The sequence below is a fragment of the Nesoenas mayeri genome (assembly GCF_963082525.1).
Source record: "Nesoenas mayeri genome assembly, chromosome: 11".
NCBI classification, from domain to species: domain Eukaryota; kingdom Metazoa; phylum Chordata; class Aves; order Columbiformes; family Columbidae; genus Nesoenas; species Nesoenas mayeri.
The window spans coordinates 6,835,218-6,854,962 of NC_137563.1; the positions used below are offsets into that span (position 1 = coordinate 6,835,218).

The 19,745-nt window shown below is 45.3% G+C and overlaps 1 protein-coding gene across 1 annotated transcript in view; it reads left to right on the top strand.

Moving 5' to 3' along the window:
• The window catches only part of SLCO3A1 (solute carrier organic anion transporter family member 3A1), a gene marked incomplete at both ends in the record, with an annotated part of 132,917 nt that extends 113,949 nt beyond the window's left edge, over positions 1–18,968 (top strand). Inside the window, 6 exons of the mRNA XM_080350966.1 lie at positions 4,226–4,390; positions 5,018–5,216; positions 6,103–6,241; positions 10,926–11,101; positions 14,121–14,185; positions 18,589–18,968. Of these exons, the coding sequence (XP_080207092.1) occupies positions 4,226–4,390; positions 5,018–5,216; positions 6,103–6,241; positions 10,926–11,101; positions 14,121–14,185; positions 18,589–18,968 (1,124 nt within the window). The remainder of the gene's footprint in view (positions 1–4,225; positions 4,391–5,017; positions 5,217–6,102; positions 6,242–10,925; positions 11,102–14,120; positions 14,186–18,588) is intronic.
• Between the last annotated feature and the right edge of the window lie 777 nt (positions 18,969–19,745).

Sequence of the window (19,745 nt, forward strand, 5' to 3'; positions counted from 1 at the left end):
GAGCCTTCTTCTAAATGTCCGGAGTGGTGAGTCTTTCCCAGATCCAGACAGGTATGAAGATCTTAATGCCTTTTTGGATTTGGGTCTTGGCTTCCAACCAGCATCTACGAGGCTTGCTGAGAAATCCTGGTCTTAGGTAAGGAGATGGTGGGTGATCATAAAAGGCCCCACATCAGGTCCTGTTGGTCTGCAAGTTCCCTTCGGCATGGATTTAATGAGGGTGTGGACTTTATTGCCAGGTTTTTCTTGGCTGTTTCAAAGCCAGCATCCTTGTTATCAGAAGCACTGATTTATTTAGAAAGGCCTTCAGCCTGCACAGTTCAGGGCAGAAACTGAGGTCAGGCAGAGTGCATCTGTCTCTGAAAAGATACTGTGCCTTGCTACAACCTCCATGATGTGGGAGGGGGAGGTTTATGTCCCCTTCTGAAGTTGAGCAATGGCAGTTGCTGTGGGCAGAATGATAGACTAGGACCTGCTTTCCATCCATTAGAATGTTGCTGTTGCTTCAAGCTTGTATCTGTCAAGAATCCTCTTTGACATATAGAGATGTCATCCTTTTACTTCATATCCTTTGTGATACTAATTTTGCCAAGACCGCATGGACTTTGGCATATTAAACTCACCTGAGATGTCTTCAGCACCTCCTGCCTTACTCCATCTTCTCTTTTAGAGGAGCTGCCTCTTTCTAGGAGGTGTTTTCTTCTTGCTACATGCACTATTTTCTTCATCCCTTATTCTTCAAGCCAGGTGGAGATTTTGCCTTTTGGTTTCTATTCAGATCTGAGGCTTTCTGCCTACATTGCTATTAGAAAATAGTATTTTGGCTCAGTGCTATATTTTACCTTTTCCTCACCACACTGTCCTAAGTGGACTGGGCTGTAAACCTCCCTCTAATTTATTACTTTGCTTTCTGTGTTCCTCATCTTTACTGCAAATTGAAAACATGTCTCTGTAGGGTGCTCCAACTGGAAAATCGGGCCTTGGTGATTGTAATGTTCCAAACAATTCATTTCAAGCACCAACGTGATGATTATAGTTTGTCGTTTCTGGAGAGTAGTTAAACCCATGTAATGAGGTTGCCAATTATCCCCGCTACTCCCCGATGTTTAGTGACAAATCAAAGCTACTTGGTGTACATAACTATGTTTGCTTGTCAAGCCTGTGGAGTGTCACCTACAGCTGGCCCACAGGAGGAGATGCAGAGGATGCTTGATGCCTTGGCGCAGGTGTTGCTTGGGGTGTTTAAAGGTGAGAAGTCAAGGGATTGGCAGGGGTGTTGGAGAACTTGGGGACATCCTCACTGGGTCCTTTCCAACCTGTGAATGATCCTATGACCAGTGCTGCTCATAGATCGTCTGATGAGTTGGATTTTAAGTACTTCAGCAGTGAAAAGAGGCTGAGGTTTCTTGTTCTTCTCAGTGTACCTTGCCATGGCAATGTGAACTGCTTTTCTGTCATCGTTTCTGTAGCATATTGGGTGAGTCAGGATAAGGATGTTAAATGAGCTGGTCCTTCTGAGCATGGGAGGATGAGTCTTACTGTGCCATGTCTGATACAGCTCATGGGTTCTCCAAGGAGAATTTTGAGACTTTCTATTGAATCCAAAGACTTTTCCCTTTTCCCATTTGGCAAATGGACTTCAGCTTTATAGCTCCAGAGAGCTGCTACAAAGAGCTCAGCTAACATTTAGGCCAGCCAGCAAGGTACAGGGTGATGTTTATCATGACTTCTACTGGGATTGGCTCCAGTGAAGAAGCACCATGCTTCACTGTTGTGTTCCCCAGGGTTTCGCTGTCCCTCATCAGACATTCTCCATTCCCTCTTCATACCCAGCACCATATGCCAGACAACAGAAAGCACATCGCTCTAGTCTACTGAGAGATTTTTAAACTTCACTGCTGACTTTTAATCTTGTTCCCAAAGGTATTTCACCCTAAGAACTGAGACGGATAAGGCAGAAGCAGGTGTCAAATGATTCATCTTAATGGGTGGCAGTAGCAAGATGAAAGTATGTTCTTTTCTATGGGGAGCCTCCTGTCATTTTCCTTAGAAAGTGAATGAGAATGAGCTGGCCCTGGCTGAGGAGATGATGGAGGCTGCCAGGCGTTGCCTGTGTTGCCTCTATGCTCTTTGCACTGGGTTTTGTGTTCTACCTTCCAACCGGTACAGAGCCCTTTTGCAGTAGATGGTGGTTAAACATGCAGTGTAGGACAGGATCTATCCCAGAAAATTTGCACCCAGACACAGTGGGAGGAGAAGGAATGATGGAGTGATGGGACTCGTAACCCAGCACTGCCAGGCAGTCACAAGGGGCTCATCTCTTGTGTGAGATGGTGCAATAACTCTGCAAAATCTTTGCTGTCCATCCCCAAGTACGAAGGATGGATTTTGACGTTGGTAATGCATGATGGTTGGGTACCGGCCTTGCCAACATCAGAAATAAATGTCCATGATCTTTAATTCCCTTCTGCAAAAGACAGGCTGTCATTGTTATTATTTGGTGGATAAAGTTAGAGCAAGAACTTTGTGTCTTTGCATTTCAGTTGGCACAAAGCTGTATCTCAAGGAATCCATTAAACTTGAAAAAACTGAACTCCAGAGGCACAACAGGCATTAAAACCTTAAGTATGGCTTTTCAAGCTCAACGCTGCCAAGTCCACCTTTGCATTTTCCCTCCTTTTCCTGGCAAGAAGGGGAAATTCTGTAGGTGGCCACCAAAGAACTGAAGAAGGCAGCAGGTGGCTTCTGAGATCTATCGGTGTCTGAATCCCCCCACCCCCGTTTCTCCCTCCCAGTATTTTTTCTCTCTTTTTTATTTTTTTCCCCTGTTCCACTAAAATATACTATGCCTCCTGCACCTTCATTATGTTAAGCAGATCCTCAGGAAGCAAGAATTTTATCCAGCATGGAAAAACATTTGTGATATGAAGAGACCTTTAACTGCGGAGTGGCCCCTTCCAAAAAGGTTAGATCAAACCTAATTATAACAGGTTTTTTTCTCCCCCCTAAAGAAAGAGCCAAGGGTACCCAAGCAGAGCCTTGACAAAGAGCTGTGCATTCACTTGCTGAGGCCAGTACAATTAGATTTTGCACCAAAAAAAGCCCTCAGGGAAAACTGAAGCTGACACCAGAGAAATCTGTTATCTCCTGCCAGACCCTGGTACACCATAGGGGATGTGGGGGATGGATTTTCAGAATGCAAATAGGGGGTCCATTGAGGCTTGTCTACACTTCAGTGAGGTAATTTTCGAACTTAATGATTTTCACATTTAATTCAAGGAGAAATTAGTCATCGGGTATTGAGACAAAGCAAGGCTCTCTTCTGTACTGGGATGCTCTCTTCTTCAAGCTGTGTTATCTCGGCAATAATTAAAATGTTCGCTGAAGTAGAAAATGTGCTATCTGATTCATTAGCTAGATTTCCCTTTGTAAGGTAAGTCGTGTTTGCTTATCGGAAATAGAGACGGCCTTGGAGAAGAGGACTCTGGATACTAATGATTGAGAAGGGAGAAGCCGTGGGATCATGAAACTAAAGCAAGTGTGTGTGCATCTTACACACTGAGTAGCTCAGCATGTCCTCTTCCACCTTTCCACCCACCACGGTGCTGCTTGGCTAGTGAAGTTCTGGGTTGTGGGAACATGCTGGCTAACGTGTCCCAGGTGTGAGGTCCCTTCTGCTTTTGGGTGGCCATGGCCCAAGTCTAAGCAGGAGAATTTCAACTTGCACCCAGATGTTCTGCAAAGTGTCCTCAGCAAGTGAGTCAGTGTTACTTGGGAACAAGAAACTGAAGCAAGCCTGGGTGGCAGGAGAAGGAAAGTCCAAGTATGTGCTGGGGTGGCTTGTGTCTGAAAGTTTGCAAGAATTTATGCAGTGCTGGTACTTGTGACACCCATTGTGTGGCTCAGAGTTGTTCATGGGGAGCAGGTAGGGAAAGGAGCAGGAGAATGAAAATGCTGAACTTTGATTGACTTCCTTATGGGAGAAAGAAAAGCAATACTGGAAAACACTCATCCTTCAAAATTTCAAAATCATTCATAAGATGTAAATGTAACGATGGGTGATTTCTTTTTGCACTTGTTCTGGTGTTGCCACAATTCAACCAGCTTGTCTGTGCAGAACAGAAGATTACTCCTGTTTTGGAGTGAGTTTGTCCTGCAGGAGGGAAGCAGGGCATCTTCAGCAGAGCCTACGCAAAAACACTTTTCCCTTTTTTCTCTCTTCTAGTGATCCCCAAAGTAACTAGGCACTTGCTCTCCAATCCCGTCTTCACCTGTATCATCCTGGCGGCCTGCATGGAGATCGCGGTGGTGGCCGGCTTCGCCGCCTTCCTAGGAAAGTACCTGGAGCAGCAGTTCAACCTCACCACCTCATCTGCCAACCAGCTCCTGGGTGAGTAATCATGGGGGCCACCAAAGTTCCAGGATCTAAGGGCAGGTTCTCCATTTGTTTTCTCCTGCTGCTCGTTCCCAAGCAGACCCAGTGATTTGCTTATGACAGACGTTCTCTCAGCAGCACCCAATTAAGATATCTGCCAGTTGATCTTAGATGATCTCCAACAACATCTCGCCAGGTGGGCAGCTGGCAGTGATCTGTCAAAAACTGGGACATCGTGAAATGGGTGGGTCTTAATATCAAAATAAGGAGCTTGCAAGCTGCTCTTCTGACAGTTGTTTTTTTCATTGGACTCATTGATATCTTCTGTTTTTCCAAAAGAAACAACCCCCTGCAGTCAGTCTTGCATCTCACAGTTTAAGAACATTCTTTAAGGGAGACTTCATATTTGCAAATGCAACTATTGCCTCATCTCTGAGATCAGACTGCTGTGAAGTACACCAAGCAGGGCTCATCCAAAGCCTTTGGATACCTCAGAAAACTCTGTCTGCCAACTGTTGCAGATTAGAGATGCTGCTGCTTAGATTAGCGTGGGCCAATCTCAGTAATTTTGGCATCTCCCTCCAACATGAACAAGAACTGGAAGAATATCCTGGTTCCTCTAACTTACTTTTCCTCTTACAGGGATGACAGCAATCCCATGCGCATGTCTGGGCATATTCCTGGGTGGCCTCTTGGTGAAGAAGCTCAGCCTGTCTGCTCTGGGAGCCATCAGGATGGCCATGCTGGTGAACCTGGTGTCCACAGCTTGCTACGTGTCTTTCCTGTTCCTGGGATGTGACACAGGACCTGTGGCAGGGGTTACTGTTCCCTATGGAAACAAGTGAGTCCCCAGAGAGTTTTGGGATCTCACACAACCTTATAAACATAAGTGCCATATTATTGTCCTTGACAGGCAGCATTCAGACAGCACTGGCCCTTAGACAGTCATATAGAACAAGCATATAGAAGGCTCTTAGTTTGGGGTGTTTTCATGCCACTCGTCACTCTGAAAGTTGAGTAACCACAGCTGACAATGGAGTTTTACTAAAATCAGACAAACTGAATCGAGAGGTGCCAGATGTGGTTCTGCACCCGTGGGCACCTACATAGCTTTGGGTCCATCCACCATACCGTCTGGTTACTCCTGGCAGCAAGGAACATGCACTGCTTTGTCTGTTTATTGAGTTTGTAGAACCAGGTTTTAGATGCCTCGAAATTCAGATGCGGTGAGGAGAGAGAATGTGTGGCTCCAGGCCCATTTTAATGGGAGAAATGAGGCACACGGTGCCCTGTAGCATTCATGGGACTTGGAGAGGGTTGTTCTGTATTTTCTTTTCTGGTGCTTCTCAGTATGCAGTGGCATCTCTTTAGAAATGACAACTTCTGGCTTTCAGCTCTGCATGGTTACTGTTCTAGGAAAACGCAGAATAATCTCTGCAGCATCTCTTTGGATTGCCTTGGGAGTATTCACTGGGGCGACAAGGCAGCCCAAGCCTCGCATTATGTTCCCTGTCACAGTGGAAAAGTGGCCATGGCATTTCTGTCCCCAGGGAGAGGCTGTAGCCTGGATTTCTTAAAGCTGGGACCCAGACTGCCTGCCCACTGCTTTTTGTAATTTGTTTGCCTCAACAAACCCCCTTCAAAGCCATCTTCATGTGGCAGTGATTGGAAAAGCTGGCTGATCTCACCATACTGCCCATTAACTTCTCTTTCTGTTTCTCTTACAGCTCAACTCCAACCTCATCTCTGGACCCATATTCCCCCTGCAATAACAACTGTGAATGCCAAACTGATTCCTTCACTCCGGTCTGTGGGGCAGACGGGGTCACGTACTTATCCGCCTGCTTTGCTGGCTGCAGCAGCACGGTGAGTGGCCTTGCCTGGGGACCTCTCACCTGTAGGAACGATTCTGTGAGCACGAGTGAGTGACACTAGTGCGTATCTGGTCGAGTAGCTCATTTACAGCCCCAGATGGGACTGAGCCGCTGTTGTTTTTCACTCCGTCGCATAAATGCCCGCTGGCTCAGGCGGCAGTCTGCCAGGGTGAGCCGTGGAGCGGGATTTCCCATCTTCCTTCTCCTCCTCTGGGCTTTCTCGTCAGCGTGGAAGGCTCAGGAGAGACTTTATTACTCTCTACAACTGCCTGAAAGGGGATTGCAGCACGGAGGGTGATGGTCTCTTCTCCCGAGTAGCAAGTGATAGGACAAGAGAAAATGGCCTTTAGTTGCACCAGGGGAGGTTTAGATTGGATATTAGGAAAAAATTCTTCACAGAAATGGCTGTCAGACCAGTAGAACAGGCTGCCCAGGGAAGTGGTGGCGTCACCATCTCTGGAGGTGTTTAAAAGACGTAGAGATGTGGTTCTTAAGGACATGGTTTAGTGCTGGAGTTAGGTTATGGTTGGACTCGATGATCTTGAGGGTCTCTTCCAACCAAAATGATTATAAGATTCTATGAAGCAAGGAACATGAGAAGAGCAAGGTTGTCCACTGGCAGAACCCAGATCCCCGGTGAGAGCTTGTCATCCCAGGCTGTGTGACCAGTTTCTCTTTTCTTCTGCAGCCCCTTATCTCCTCACTCCTTCACCTGCCCATGTTTGCCTTGCCCAGTCCTTCTGTTTTTATCCTCTCGCTCCTTTCCTGAATCTGCTTCTTAGACCCATATGACCAGATCCTGGGTTTATTCACACTTTTTTAAGCTCTCCTTCCATTCCCGTTGCTTCTCTCTCTTTCCCTCCTTTGCTCTGAGGCAGTGACAAGCACAAGTTGTCAAGGAAGCAGAGACTCCATCCAAAGAAATTCTGCATTTTTCAGTTCTCCATATATAAGAGTTTATTTCCTTTAGAAAATTCTTAAAGACCAAACCATCTCTGTGTACAACGATGTGAGGGATTTTTAACAGTATCTTAAAAGCTTGCTTTTCTGCTTTTTGCTGCTGAAATGCTAACATCTTCTGGGTTACACTGAAAATGAGTGTTTGCCACTTCTGTGGTGGGTACTGTTGGGGTAATTGCGTCCTTACTCCCTGCCCGGGGCTGTGCCAGGCATGGTGACCACTGCCACACTGGCTGTGTGGAGCTTGTGGGAGGTCAGCCTGGTCACAGTGACCGTTCATGGCTGCAGGGACAACTCACCCCTTGCGATTATCCCTCCACGGCCTCACCCTTCCCTTTTGAGGAGACATCAAACCTTCATTCCTGCCCCAAAGAGTCAAGCCGCCCGTGAGTGCCGGTGAGCGGAGGTGCAGGCTTGCTGTTGGCAACTGCAGCCTCACAGCCCGGGTGACCCGGGAGCTCGTCCTGCTTAAACCTCTTCTCAATTCCCACTCCAGACCATGAGACACAGGCATCCCTTTGAAATACCACAGTTTCAAGGTGCTTTCAGCAACCCCACCAGGGACTTCATGAGTGTATGGCACATACAAAGGTGTTACAAGAGGTCTTCCCTCTTCCTTCTTTTGCTGCTAACAAGAGACAAGGCAACACCTGGGGGCAGCAATATGATCATTTTAACAAGAAGCCAGCTTGTACGGGGCATGTGGAATGACGTCTCACCAGCTCACCAAGCCCTTAGCAAGAGTGCAGCTGGTGTGGTCCATGGCTGGAGTGCAGGAGTGACCTCCTCGCTGTGTGGTTCAGGGCGAAGCTCTGGCTGCTCTGGAAGGAGCACGGTAATGAAAATTCAGCTCTGCCCCTTCAGTCTGCAGCTGCCTGACCTCGTGCTCTGCAAGAGCAAACCTCTGAGCAAAAACTTCGCTGTCCCCCACCCTCTCTCCTACTTGTTCTTTCTTATTTTGCCTTTTCATCATCATCTTGGGGTTCTTTTCATCATTTTGTTTTGTGGGGTTTTTTGCAGTATGTTTTGAACACAAATTTGTGAAGCAATACCAACCTCTGGAAAGGGCATTGTCGATAATTATGGGCTGGTTTGGCCATGTAGTGGCCCTGAGGCAAAGCCAAATTGCCGAACCAGGTTTTAAACCCGTAATCTAGGTAACAACCTATCTAGAGGGTCTTGTGAATGTTATATGCTCGTGATGAGCCAAGGGTTGCCTTTTACTGGGACGTAAAATTCTCTGAATGCTTTATTTAACTTTACTGCGTTGGATGTTTCTGACTGCTTCTTTCTTCTTTTCCTCTGTGAACAATTTCTAAAAGCAACGTGTAGTTCAGTTAGTTTTTTCTTTTTAATTTCTTCTTTCTTAGTGAGCCGGTTGCAGAGGGGCTCCTGTCCAAAAAGCTGTAAGAATATTGGTGCTGATAGGCAGAGATCTGGCACCCTCAGGAATTTATCTTTCAAGCCCTTTCTTGGGGGTGGCCCTTGCATACAAAATCTTTTGGCTGTGCATCTTGTTTGTTTGATGCCAGTGTTTCTCTCAGTGTCCTCTTTTGTCTGGAGACACATGAATTCCAGTCTGGCATTACCATGTTGGCATCTCACAGATTTGCACTTAAATACCAGCTTGTTCCTTCCCTGTCAGAGCCAGGGTTTTAAAAAAAAAAAACCCTAGTAATTAAAAACACGGGTAATTTGCATAGGTAATGACCCCAAACTCATGATGATGTTAAAGGTGCAAACTCTGCATCTGTGCAGCTTCACATGTGCACAGAAAATCTGGGTTTGCAAGCTGCTGGGCAGCAGAAGACTGTGATAATGTGTGGTTGAATGCAGTGGGGTTGCAGACAAGGGAATTTAATAGCAATTTGGCACACATAGCAAAAAGTTGCCTCTCCGCAGGACGAAGGTAAAACTCCATCTTTGATGTTCCCTTGTTTGATGTCTGTGAGTTAAAGATCTCCCAGGTACGATGAGATGCAGCACTTAGCAAGCGGACGAAGTTGGTACAAACTATGCACGGTGCTTTGGGCCAGAACCATGGTGCAAAGTGGTCAAAAAAGGCAGATTGAGGGGCAGAGTTTCAGGCAATGGAGGTGGGGACCTACTTCATGCTTTGTTAAAAGTCACACCAATGGGAGGAGAATCTGCACCACTTTGCCATAAACAAGTACTTTCTTTCCATTGATGAGAGCCCATGGAAAATAAGCCGCCAGTTCTGTGTGTTTGCTGTGATGGCAGTTTTGTCCCAGGATATTTCAGTGCAGGTATGTGCTCCCCTTGAACTTAGATGGGTTTTAATCTACAGGGCTGTCTCCAGGCTGGTTGCTAGCAATGCACTGCATTAAGAGCCAGAACTGCAAATTCCTGTTGTCTCTGTGCAAACCCCACTGCACCGATGCTAATTGTCACCATCTCGAAGCCTTCAGGTGTTAGCTACTAACCCACAGCACAGGAATTTGTTAATTATTGCTCGCCAGCCAGAAAGGCACCTGCATGTCTGTTAAAGCTCTCTTGGAGTTCTGCGCTGCAGTCTCGCTTGCCCTCTGTGCACTTATTTGGAAGAAAATCGTTTGACTCCTATGCAGACGGAGAAGATTGGTGTCAGAAAGGCTGGAGTAGCATCCCCACGGATCCTTATATTTGGAGGCAGTGAACCAGAAAGTGTGTTTTTATTTGTTCCTAAGGGGACCCCAGCAGAAAAGCAAAGGGATTTCTGCTTCAACCTGGTAGAGGCGAAGGAGAGGAGATTTAGCTGGTTTTCAATATGTTTTATTTTATGGTGTTACTCCTCCTACAAACATGTGACCTGCAAACCCAGCGGGCTGATGGAGACGAGCCATGAATCATTTATGATTGTTTCGTTCTCTATTCGTTAGGGGATTTCTTGTGTGCTTTAATTGCACTGACATCCCCCACTCAGAAAGGGGCAAATTGGAAAATAAGAGGAAAAAAAAAAAAACTAAATCTGTGACTGGCAAACAAAGCTGCTTTTCACATCCCGCGCTTGCTGGAGAGAGCAAAGAAAAATGCAGTCACTTCACCCTCCTTCTGATCACATATTGATAAAGTTTATCTTGCCTGACTTCAGCTTTTAGCTTGACACAAATCCCTCTGAACCAGACGTCATTTATTAGCCCTGTAGTGCACTTGAGTCCAGCAGTGTCTGTGCCGCCAAGCTGTGCTAGTTCAGCTCTCAGTGAGCCTCAGCACCCATTTTGGGTGGCTTCTTCCTGGGATTCAGGGGGACAGAAGCAAGGACTGAATCCACAGCCAACAACAGGGCTGCAGATTTACCAGCTTTTAATGTACTTCAGTTTAATTGGAACAGCCAAGAGAATGGAGGTAAATAAGAAAGTAATTAGAGTCGTAATTTGGGGATCTTCCTTGTCACAGGGACGCAGATCGTTTCTTTATTCTCCTCCGAAGGGGTTTAACTTGGTAATAATTTTGTTGCAGTGACATTTATGGGAGAGACTTGAAAGGAGCAGAAGAAAAGAAACAAGCCAAGGGATGGCTTTCCCTTGCTGGTAGCATGCATCAGAGCTGACGTGCTTCTGAAATCCTTTCCAAAGCCCCCGTCAAATAAGCACTTAGGAGTTACTTAATTGACCATTAGAGGATTCCGAATTGCTGTTGGCAAGCCTTGGTTACAGAGGGCCCGTGGTGGGAAGCGTGGCTCTCACTTCCCCTGAAACCCTTTTGCTCCTCCACAGAACCTCAGTGGCTGTTCATGCCTCACCTCGGTCCCCATCGAAAATGCCACCGTCGTTCCCGGCAAATGCCCCAGTCCCGGCTGCGAAGAGGCCTTCTTGACATTCCTCTGCGTCATGTGCGTCTGCAGCATGATCGGGGCCATGGCGCAGACGCCGTCAGTCATCATACTCATCAGGTAGGACCATGGATGCAAAGGGCTCGCCGGGGGCTGCTTTCGGGATGGGAGGAGGGCTGGGGGGACACTGAGGGAGCTGAGGGTCCTGCACAGCTGCTGGCTGCTGGCTTTTTGGCTGTGTGTGCCCATATCAATGACTTTGGCTTAAGTGAAGGTTCAGTGCATAAAAAAATCCTCCTAAGCACTCCCTGGTGGAAACACCTTGAAAGAGCTGCCTATATTTTCAAAAGATTTTGAACCTTCTCAGCAAATGAGGAGTTACAGGCACAGGCTTTCTTGTACCTTACTGCCTTTATGTGCAGGCAGGAGTTGGTGATGTAAAAGCCCAAACAGTCCTGCCTGAATTTCAGCTCCGTTGTTTCACGTGCTAATTAAATCATTTTCTCACTAAGCCACTATTATGCTTGGTAGCACCTGTTTCATCCATGGCATGGCCCCACGCAGTTCAGTGCCTACAGTACTGGCCTGCTAGAGAGAATACGGGAATTGCACAAGTACGACTTTGTAAAATGGCAGTGAGGAGAGACTGGGCTTGCAAGCCAAGAAGATCCCTGCAGGGATGCTGCAGAGAAAGGTGGCCAGCTTGTTCTTATCAAGGCTTACCAAGTTAAGGACGTTACAGCTGCATCAGGAAAGGGGCAGAACTGCAGCCCCACATTCTCAGCATTTCATGGCTGAATAAGATGCCTTTAGAGATGGCCTGGAGGTCTTAGACACCATGGTAAAATGAAAGGCTTCAGCAAAGGCTGTCTTTGGTCAGTACTCCCCTGGCTAAAGTTTAACTTCCCTCACTCTGGACCAAGTCCAGGAACAGAAGGAACTTGAAAGTCTGAAAGGACATCTCTCAGTTGAGCCAATGTGAATAGGTGGACAGAAGTAGCTTATTCAAATAACTGACCTTGTGTTACTTCCAGACACATGGAACATTTCACCTTAAAATACACGTATATATCTGAGCCCACGTTTATCCAGAATTACTTATCTGTCCAGGCTGTCGCTTACTGAGAATAATAACCAAAGACATAAATAGCAGATCCATTCTGCTGCCTGGAAAATTCCAATAAAATTCAATCAATAAGGTCTGTATTAGAAACACGCGCCTGAGTGGATCTTGGACAGAACAGCTCTGTGAGGGCATGTCTCCCTGCAGGATACAAAATGAGATATTCCACCTACTACTTCATTTCTCTCTTTGCATCTACAGTAGCTAAAGGGAAATCAAATTTCTCATGATAAATATTGTGGCAAAAGTAATTTGAAGTTTGAAGAGTTCTTTGTTCAAGGGAGCTGCCAGCACCTGTAGGATCCCGAATGGAGATGTCTTGGTGTAAAATTCAAATGAAATAAGCCGGCCACTAGCCAGAAAGAAAGAGTACAAGGGAATAAGAAAAGCAAAGGGAATATTGAAAATATTCAGCTCACGGCTGTAGGAAATAAACAATTCACACATCCAAATTAGTAACTAAGCTCCCCTCCGAAGTACTGATAGCTACTGCTCTCTTGCCACTGCCATCTTGCATTGCTAAAAGAAAGTTTTGGCATATAAGTGTGTCCCTGGTGTCTGTGGCAGCGACATGTGACGTGGGCAATTCCAATGATTAATTTAAAAATGAACTTCAGTCTCTACAAATTAGATGTCTTGTCTGGGCAAATCATTTGTTCACTGCTGTAGATGGCGAGAAAAGGAGATGTCTCCAGGTGGCAACTTTTTCTCCACCCTACGGTATGGGGACTGACTTTGGTCTTATATACAAAAATGTGGACCGATGGACAACACCACTGATTAAAAACCCACTGTGACTATTTCACATGATAATAAATACTCTTTCTGTTTCCTTCATTTCCCACCCAGCTGTAGAATCCTATTTGACCCAAGCCATTAACCACTAAAACATTTTTTTCACGCGTAGATACTTCATGGCATTAAGTCTTTTGTCAAGCCTGGGTATCAGCTTGAAAACCCTGCTCAAATTCAGCCAGAGGTCACAGGCTCCATGCAGGAATCATGGTACGAAGCTACACGGCCAGTGTAATGTGTGAGATGAGGGCAGGTGGTCAGAAGGGTTTTCTCTTAAATTAAAACCTATTGCTTTTTCTGGCTGTTTTATCACTTTTGTCTGATTCCCCCCAATGCGTTTGTGCAGAAGACACCACTGCCACCATGAATGCTCACTACAGACCTCTCTAAGGAACTAATAGAAGAGCCAGCTGAAGCCTTTAAAGTTCCCTTGTGTGATGAATCTGCTCATATGGGGATCACTGTTCTGCTTTCTCGGCCTTTGCATTCTGTGAGAAGTAAAATGCTATTATAAGACTTAAGACCAAATTAATGACTTCTGAAATTTCAAAGGCTTTGCTGAGCCTACCCCAAGAGGATGGCTTTAGCCAGTAGCATCCTTGAGCTAACTGAATTAGAAAGTCATGAAACATACTTTAAAGCACCTTTGAAGGATAACACTAATGCAACAGAGTGGGTTGTGTTCACAGCAAAAGGCAGCACAACCGTTGTCTTCTCAGCATAAAAAAAATTCATATATTAAACTCATGCCCATGAAAACTAGTCTTCTTGAGCACATCCTCCTGGGGTGCATGATTTAACTGATTGCCTGAACCTTTTGGTCCATCCTCCTCCTCCACTCTCTTGTTCCCGGTAGCCTGGGAAGTCTTAGAACAAAAAGTTTTCTCTCCCACCAATTCGCAACATCTGGAGGCTTGAAAGCATGATGGGGAGCTTGTAAATGATGATTTACTGGGCTGGGAATTTAATTTTTCTTCATCTCATGACAAGATTAGCTGTTGTTATTAATGACTTAGCTAAATTCCCGAACCTGTCACTGATGCAATTACTTTTGGGGCTGTAGGCAGTTCAGGCAAAGGGAGAAGAAAAAGCCCATTAATGACTTTTTGAAGAGGTGGGGGTGCCATCCTGCCTGCCCGCGCGGAATGGCCATGGGCTGTGTTAATCAAAGCAGAACAACAAGAATCGATTTCATTTTCTCTCCCTCCTTCCTTCCTACAGAACCGTGAGCCCCGAACTCAAGTCTTACGCTTTGGGGGTGCTTTTCCTGCTTCTCCGTTTGCTAGGTAGGTACAAAAATTTCACGTACTTCTCTCCCATCCTTTCCTCCCTCATGGAAGGCTCTATTTTTAATGTGCAGAAGTTGATTTCCACTCCATGTAGTGCTGTCGTTGTCATGAGTGGGGTCTGACACAACAGAGTCCGAGGCCTCTCTCTGAAAGACCTGACATCGAGGCTCCTAAAGGCGCTTTTCCTGCCATTTGAATTGTGCTAATGGAAGAAAATGTGGCGTTGCAGGAGAAATGACCGTTTCTGCCATGGTCCCATGCAACCGGTTACACTTCTGTAGCTGTTATTAACATGTCAGCAGCTTGCAGAATTCCTGCTGTGTTGCATATTGCTGAAGTAGAGGTGTTTTCATCCTCCTTTGAGGGACAGGACTTGTGTTACATGGTGTGTTTGTCCCTTCGGGTCTCTTGAAAGGGAAATGGTGAAATGAGGCTGAGCCCTTGTATCCTCCAGTGGGTCCATATCCCATTAAAATACACATGACTGTTCCTTGGGACTGGTGTCTGCTTCTTATGTATGAATCAAAAGGAGCAGACTGGGCTGTTGTTATCCTGCTTCTTGTTTGTGGATGGAGTGGTTTTATTCCCCTTTTAAAGAAATGTCTCTTATTTTAAAGCTCCTATATTTCAACTCATTAATCTCAGTGATTCTGGGCAAAATCCTCTCTGATCCATCATTGTGTAGATCTATCTCATGCATGTGATTCCTGCATGTTGTGCAGGTGGATTTTACCTTTTTTTTCAGCAGGGCACAGGTATGAGGCCCCCCAGTCTCAAAGGAACGAGCTAGAGTGTAAAACACCATCTCCTAGGGTGCAGAAAGGCACTAGGAAATAGGGGACCAAAACTCCCATGGTCCTGTACATTGCTTTGAATAACTGTCCTCATTTATTTACTTAGCTGGAAGGAACACAGTGGTCCCAGAGCAGTTTGTGATAAAGCCAGTTAGATTTTCATTGGTTTTGGTGAAGTAGCTGCAGTCATACAGAAAGCTCCATCGAGCGATCTTCTCCAGGGCTCAGGTAACTCCAAGGGAATCTTCTGGGTTGACTCGGGCCAGCTCTGGTCCAAGCCTTGCAAAGACAGCATTTTCTTTAGCTGCGGGTGCTGCTTGCAGGTTTTGGTCTCTCTTCAGCTCTCGCTGGCCAAATGCGGAGTGTCAGCCGGCAAGTGTGCCAGGGGATGGCCGCGAGCTGGCGTTTCCAAAGGAGAAAGTACCTCCAGGGGAGATTTTTTCTCTTTTCTCTTCAACAGAGAGAAACCTCCTGAGATAGCAGCATCTCAAATTCCTCTTAAAACCAGGCTCAGACATGTATGCTTAATTTAATAGATTTTTTTTTTTCTTCCAGTAAAGAGTAGTAAGAACTTAAACTCAAATCTTTATATGTTGCTCTGTCACAAAGGAATTCCCATGAAATAAGACAATACAGCCTGAAGCATATCAGCAATGTAGCCTGAACCCACACAAATGAAGAGAAAGGCACTTTTCTATATGAGCAAGGGTATCCAAATCTTGCCCTTAACAATTTGAGGTTTGAGAATAGCTTTAGTGATTTATTTTAAAAGCTTTTCAGTTCACCTTTAAGCTTTGACTTAAGAAGAGAGTGATAATAGCTGCTTCTGGAACCAAAGGAGAGTATTAAATACAGGAGGTATGAGACCCAGAGGTGCAATCGTAGCTAATAGATTTCAGTAAGACAGAAGCAGCTTTCTTATACAGCCCTACAGTTTCTGCAATGAAATATATATATAGCAGAAATTTTTGCAACACTTTGCAGTAAGACGTAAAACATGATTGAATCTCTTTAATATTCACTGTAATAACAAGAAACGCAACTGAATTCTCCCAGTATCCTCCTGGATATATTATCTCATTCCATAAGAATCCTGCTGTGAGAGGGCAGCATAACATTGTCTTCCTATAAAAGTGTTACTGCATTTCTCAGAGAAGTCTGTAAAGCGACGCTGCTGGGGCCGAAGGCTTCAAATGGCAATGTCTGGAATGGCAAAGAGTTTTAGATGTGTAAGACCCCAGACACATCCTTTCTGGGTGACGTTCGTCGTGCAAAGCCTCCGCTTACTAGAGCTCTTCCTTTTGTTTTTCCTGCCAGTCGATGTTGTTTGCCTCTTGTCTTCCACCATGACAAAAACACAGTGTTTTCTCTCAGAAAGACTTTACAATCTGCAGTGCAACCCCTCAGCTCCCTTGGCTCAGAGAGTCTAGGCACAGAGTTGTTCCCTTGAGTCTCTTGTCCTCTGGTAAAAATGACCTGAAACCCTCACTCGTTGCTAAATATTTTTCATGTATTTTTCTTTAAGGTTTCCATATCCATGTCTGCGTTCAAATAGGTGTAGCTTTGGAGTTTGCTGTAACAGGTCCTTCTTCCTTCAGAGCAATTTCCAGGCCAAATTATCTTTCAAGCTGGAAAGCCAGCTGAAGCCAGCAGATGGGGATGACGGATCTCTCTGAAGTTCAGCCTGCGCATCTCCAAAGCTTTGTTATTGACATCTCAGCATGTTCACAAGTAGGGGCTCACACCTCAAAATTATGATCCAAATGTAGTTTTCTCTTAGTCCAGAAATGGTGCAGCTCCTGCCTTCTCGGTCACATCTGGATGTCACCCTTAGGTGGCATCCAGCACCAGTGCAGCACTGGGCGCACAAGCTGCAGCATGGTATTTTTGCTTGTTTCTGGTAGGAGCCCAGCTGATGTCTCGAATTCCAGATTGAGTGTGTGGTTGTCCACAGGATTTAACAAAAAAAACCCACCAACCAAAACAAAACAACAACAACAACAAGGCATCTTTTAACTTAGAAGCAGAACCACCCCAGTCTGAAATTTCCAGTCATTGAAATGACAGACAGAGATCTGGCGCTGATGTTTTTTCCAGAATATATCCAGAATTTTAGATGCGATGACTGAAACTAGTGTTTCCAACAGATTGTCTTGCTTTTGTATAATCTGTTTTTATTTATTATGTTTGTGCTATTAATGACTGGTTAAAATGACTACCAAAAGCCCATATAGCCTTTCTTAACTCCTGCGTTTATTAACATATAAGGAAGATCAAACAAAATCTGCAGAGCTCTAGTCATCAACAAAATAAAATAAAGAGATCTCAGTTACCACAGGGAACAGTGAAGACAACCGATTTATTTGTAGTCTTAGGATACATGTCATGAATGTCTCTATTTCGTTCATGACAAGCTGAAGGAAGGTGTCTTTTTTAAGCCTGGAAATCCAGGTTAATGATGAAACTGGATCCAAGATTAAACACTTTGCTGTCTAGAAACTGCAGCCCTTGTGTCTATCTACGCATGTATTTATAGAGTCTCAGGCATTACAGCACCTACAGATGGAGTGATACTGTTGAGGATATGTCGTGCCTACCTGCTGTTGGATTTCAGTAAATACGATGTTCTCCTTTGCTTGCTATCTTAACCCACAGCAGTGATTTTATCCACTGGGGTTTTTTTCTGTGGTTTATCTGCTTCCAGCCTCCCCCTGTAAACACAGCAGAAGGAAGAGAAATGGTTTACATTGTGTAGAATATCCACATTTTCTTCTGAGTGCTGCACACTCGGTGCATGTGTACTGGCTGGGGAGTGCAAAGCTGGAACGTGGATGTTCTAACCACCATCGGGTAATGTGAAACGGGGGGCTCTACAATATCCCTGTAGGCTGGGGAGAATAGAGAAGAAAAACATTTCCTTTATTAGTCAAATGAGACTGGAGTGATTGCCTTGCTTTAAGATTGCAGCTCTGCCGCAAACTGTGATTGAGAAATGCTCATCAGTAGTTAGCTGCAGTGGCTGTGGGAGAATCCTTCTGGGATATTCCATTTAATGATGCTCTGAAATTTTCTATTCTTTTCAGATTTAATCTTTTTCATCTATTAGAGGCCATTGTTTCTTTTCCTTAGACGTGGCGAAAACATTCTGTGTCAGAGAAAGGTCCAAAACTCAATTTCAGTGCCCCTGCTGATGTCAGGGTCTGAACTGGAGCCCTATGACACCCTTTGGGTGAACACCCCAGGGTGCAGAATTACCAATATCTAAACAGAGAGCTAGCTGCAAGGCTGTCCTTCTTCGCTTTCATTTACCCCTCCCCTCAGTCTCATTGGGCAAACGAGAAGCTTAATAAAAGCTGCTTAAACTGGAGTAAAATCCTTCCTGCATATTGATATCAGAGATCTCTTCCATAGACATTGAGTCCAAGCTAAAAACTCATCCACAGACTTTATTTAGATTGATTTAGAACTTAAAAAATTAGAATCGCAGGCTGCAGATGGGACCATTAACCTTGATAAAATATCCTCTCTTTCCTTTCACTGCAATCACGTCTTCTCTCTTTATTGTAAGGATCATAAAAGCATGATTTGTCTCTCTTATTTTGACAGGTTTTATCCCACCTCCACTGATCTTTGGGGCTGGAATTGACTCCACGTGTCTGTTCTGGAGCACGTTCTGCGGCGAGCAAGGAGCCTGCGCACTGTATGACAACGTGGTCTATAGATACCTGTATGTTAGTATTGCTATAGCCCTGAAGTCTTTTGCATTCATCTTATATACAACCACCTGGCAGTGCTTGAGGAAAAACTATAAAAGATACATCAAGAACCACGAAGGTGGTCTCAGCACTAGTGAGTTTTTTGCCTCTACTCTCACCCTAGACAATCTGGGGCGGGACTCGGTGCCCCAAAATCAATCACATAGGACAAAATTTATCTATAACCTTGAAGATCATGAGTGGTGTGAAAATATGGAGTCTGTTTTATAGTGACTGTGGAGGGGTGAACTATATTAATAATACAAGGGTCCTTTTTAATAAAAACAAGAAGAGTGAGAATGAAGAAACGCAACTGCAAAACAACAACGGCAACACAGGAAACTTTTGTCTTTTCCTCAAAGTCAGACCCAGCCAGGATTCTTGAGAACAGCATCTTTTAGTGGGATCACTTGTGAAATCCTGCGGGGGGTGATGGAGAACGCAGGGAGCGCCTGTGGCTGGGTACCAGCCCTTTTGGTGACAGCACGAACTTCCAAGAAAGGCATCTGCAGAGGTTCATCGGAGAGCTCGGCAAACAGAGAGGCTTGGGCATGAGGCGTAGAGAAAGCAAGATGCTAACTGCATTTGTGGTTGCAAACAGGGTCCCAGGGATAAGAGGAGCCCGCAGAATGGGCTGGAGGGTTGGTTAACCAGTCTGGGTGCTGTTCAAACCCTCTGTGATGGCAAGGAGGGCAGCGGTGCTGGAATTGTTTCACCAGTCATGCTCTTGTCACTGGCCGTGAGTCCACGATAAATACCTTGTAAGCTGCTGGAAACCTTCCAGGTGGCAAGCGATGCTATCAGAGGTACCCAGGTCCCTCCAGCCCAGGCTGATTCGCAGATCGCAGCTCTGTGGCCGTCTGTGAATAGCTCTGCTCAGATCCCTCAAACCCAGGAAAGTTCAAGACGTTTGCTCGCACTTGCCAAACGTGCTGTCATTTTTAAAGGGGGTTGAATTCCAAATTCTTGTCTGTGTAGTCCTCTGATAAGATCTTTTTTTTTTTTTTA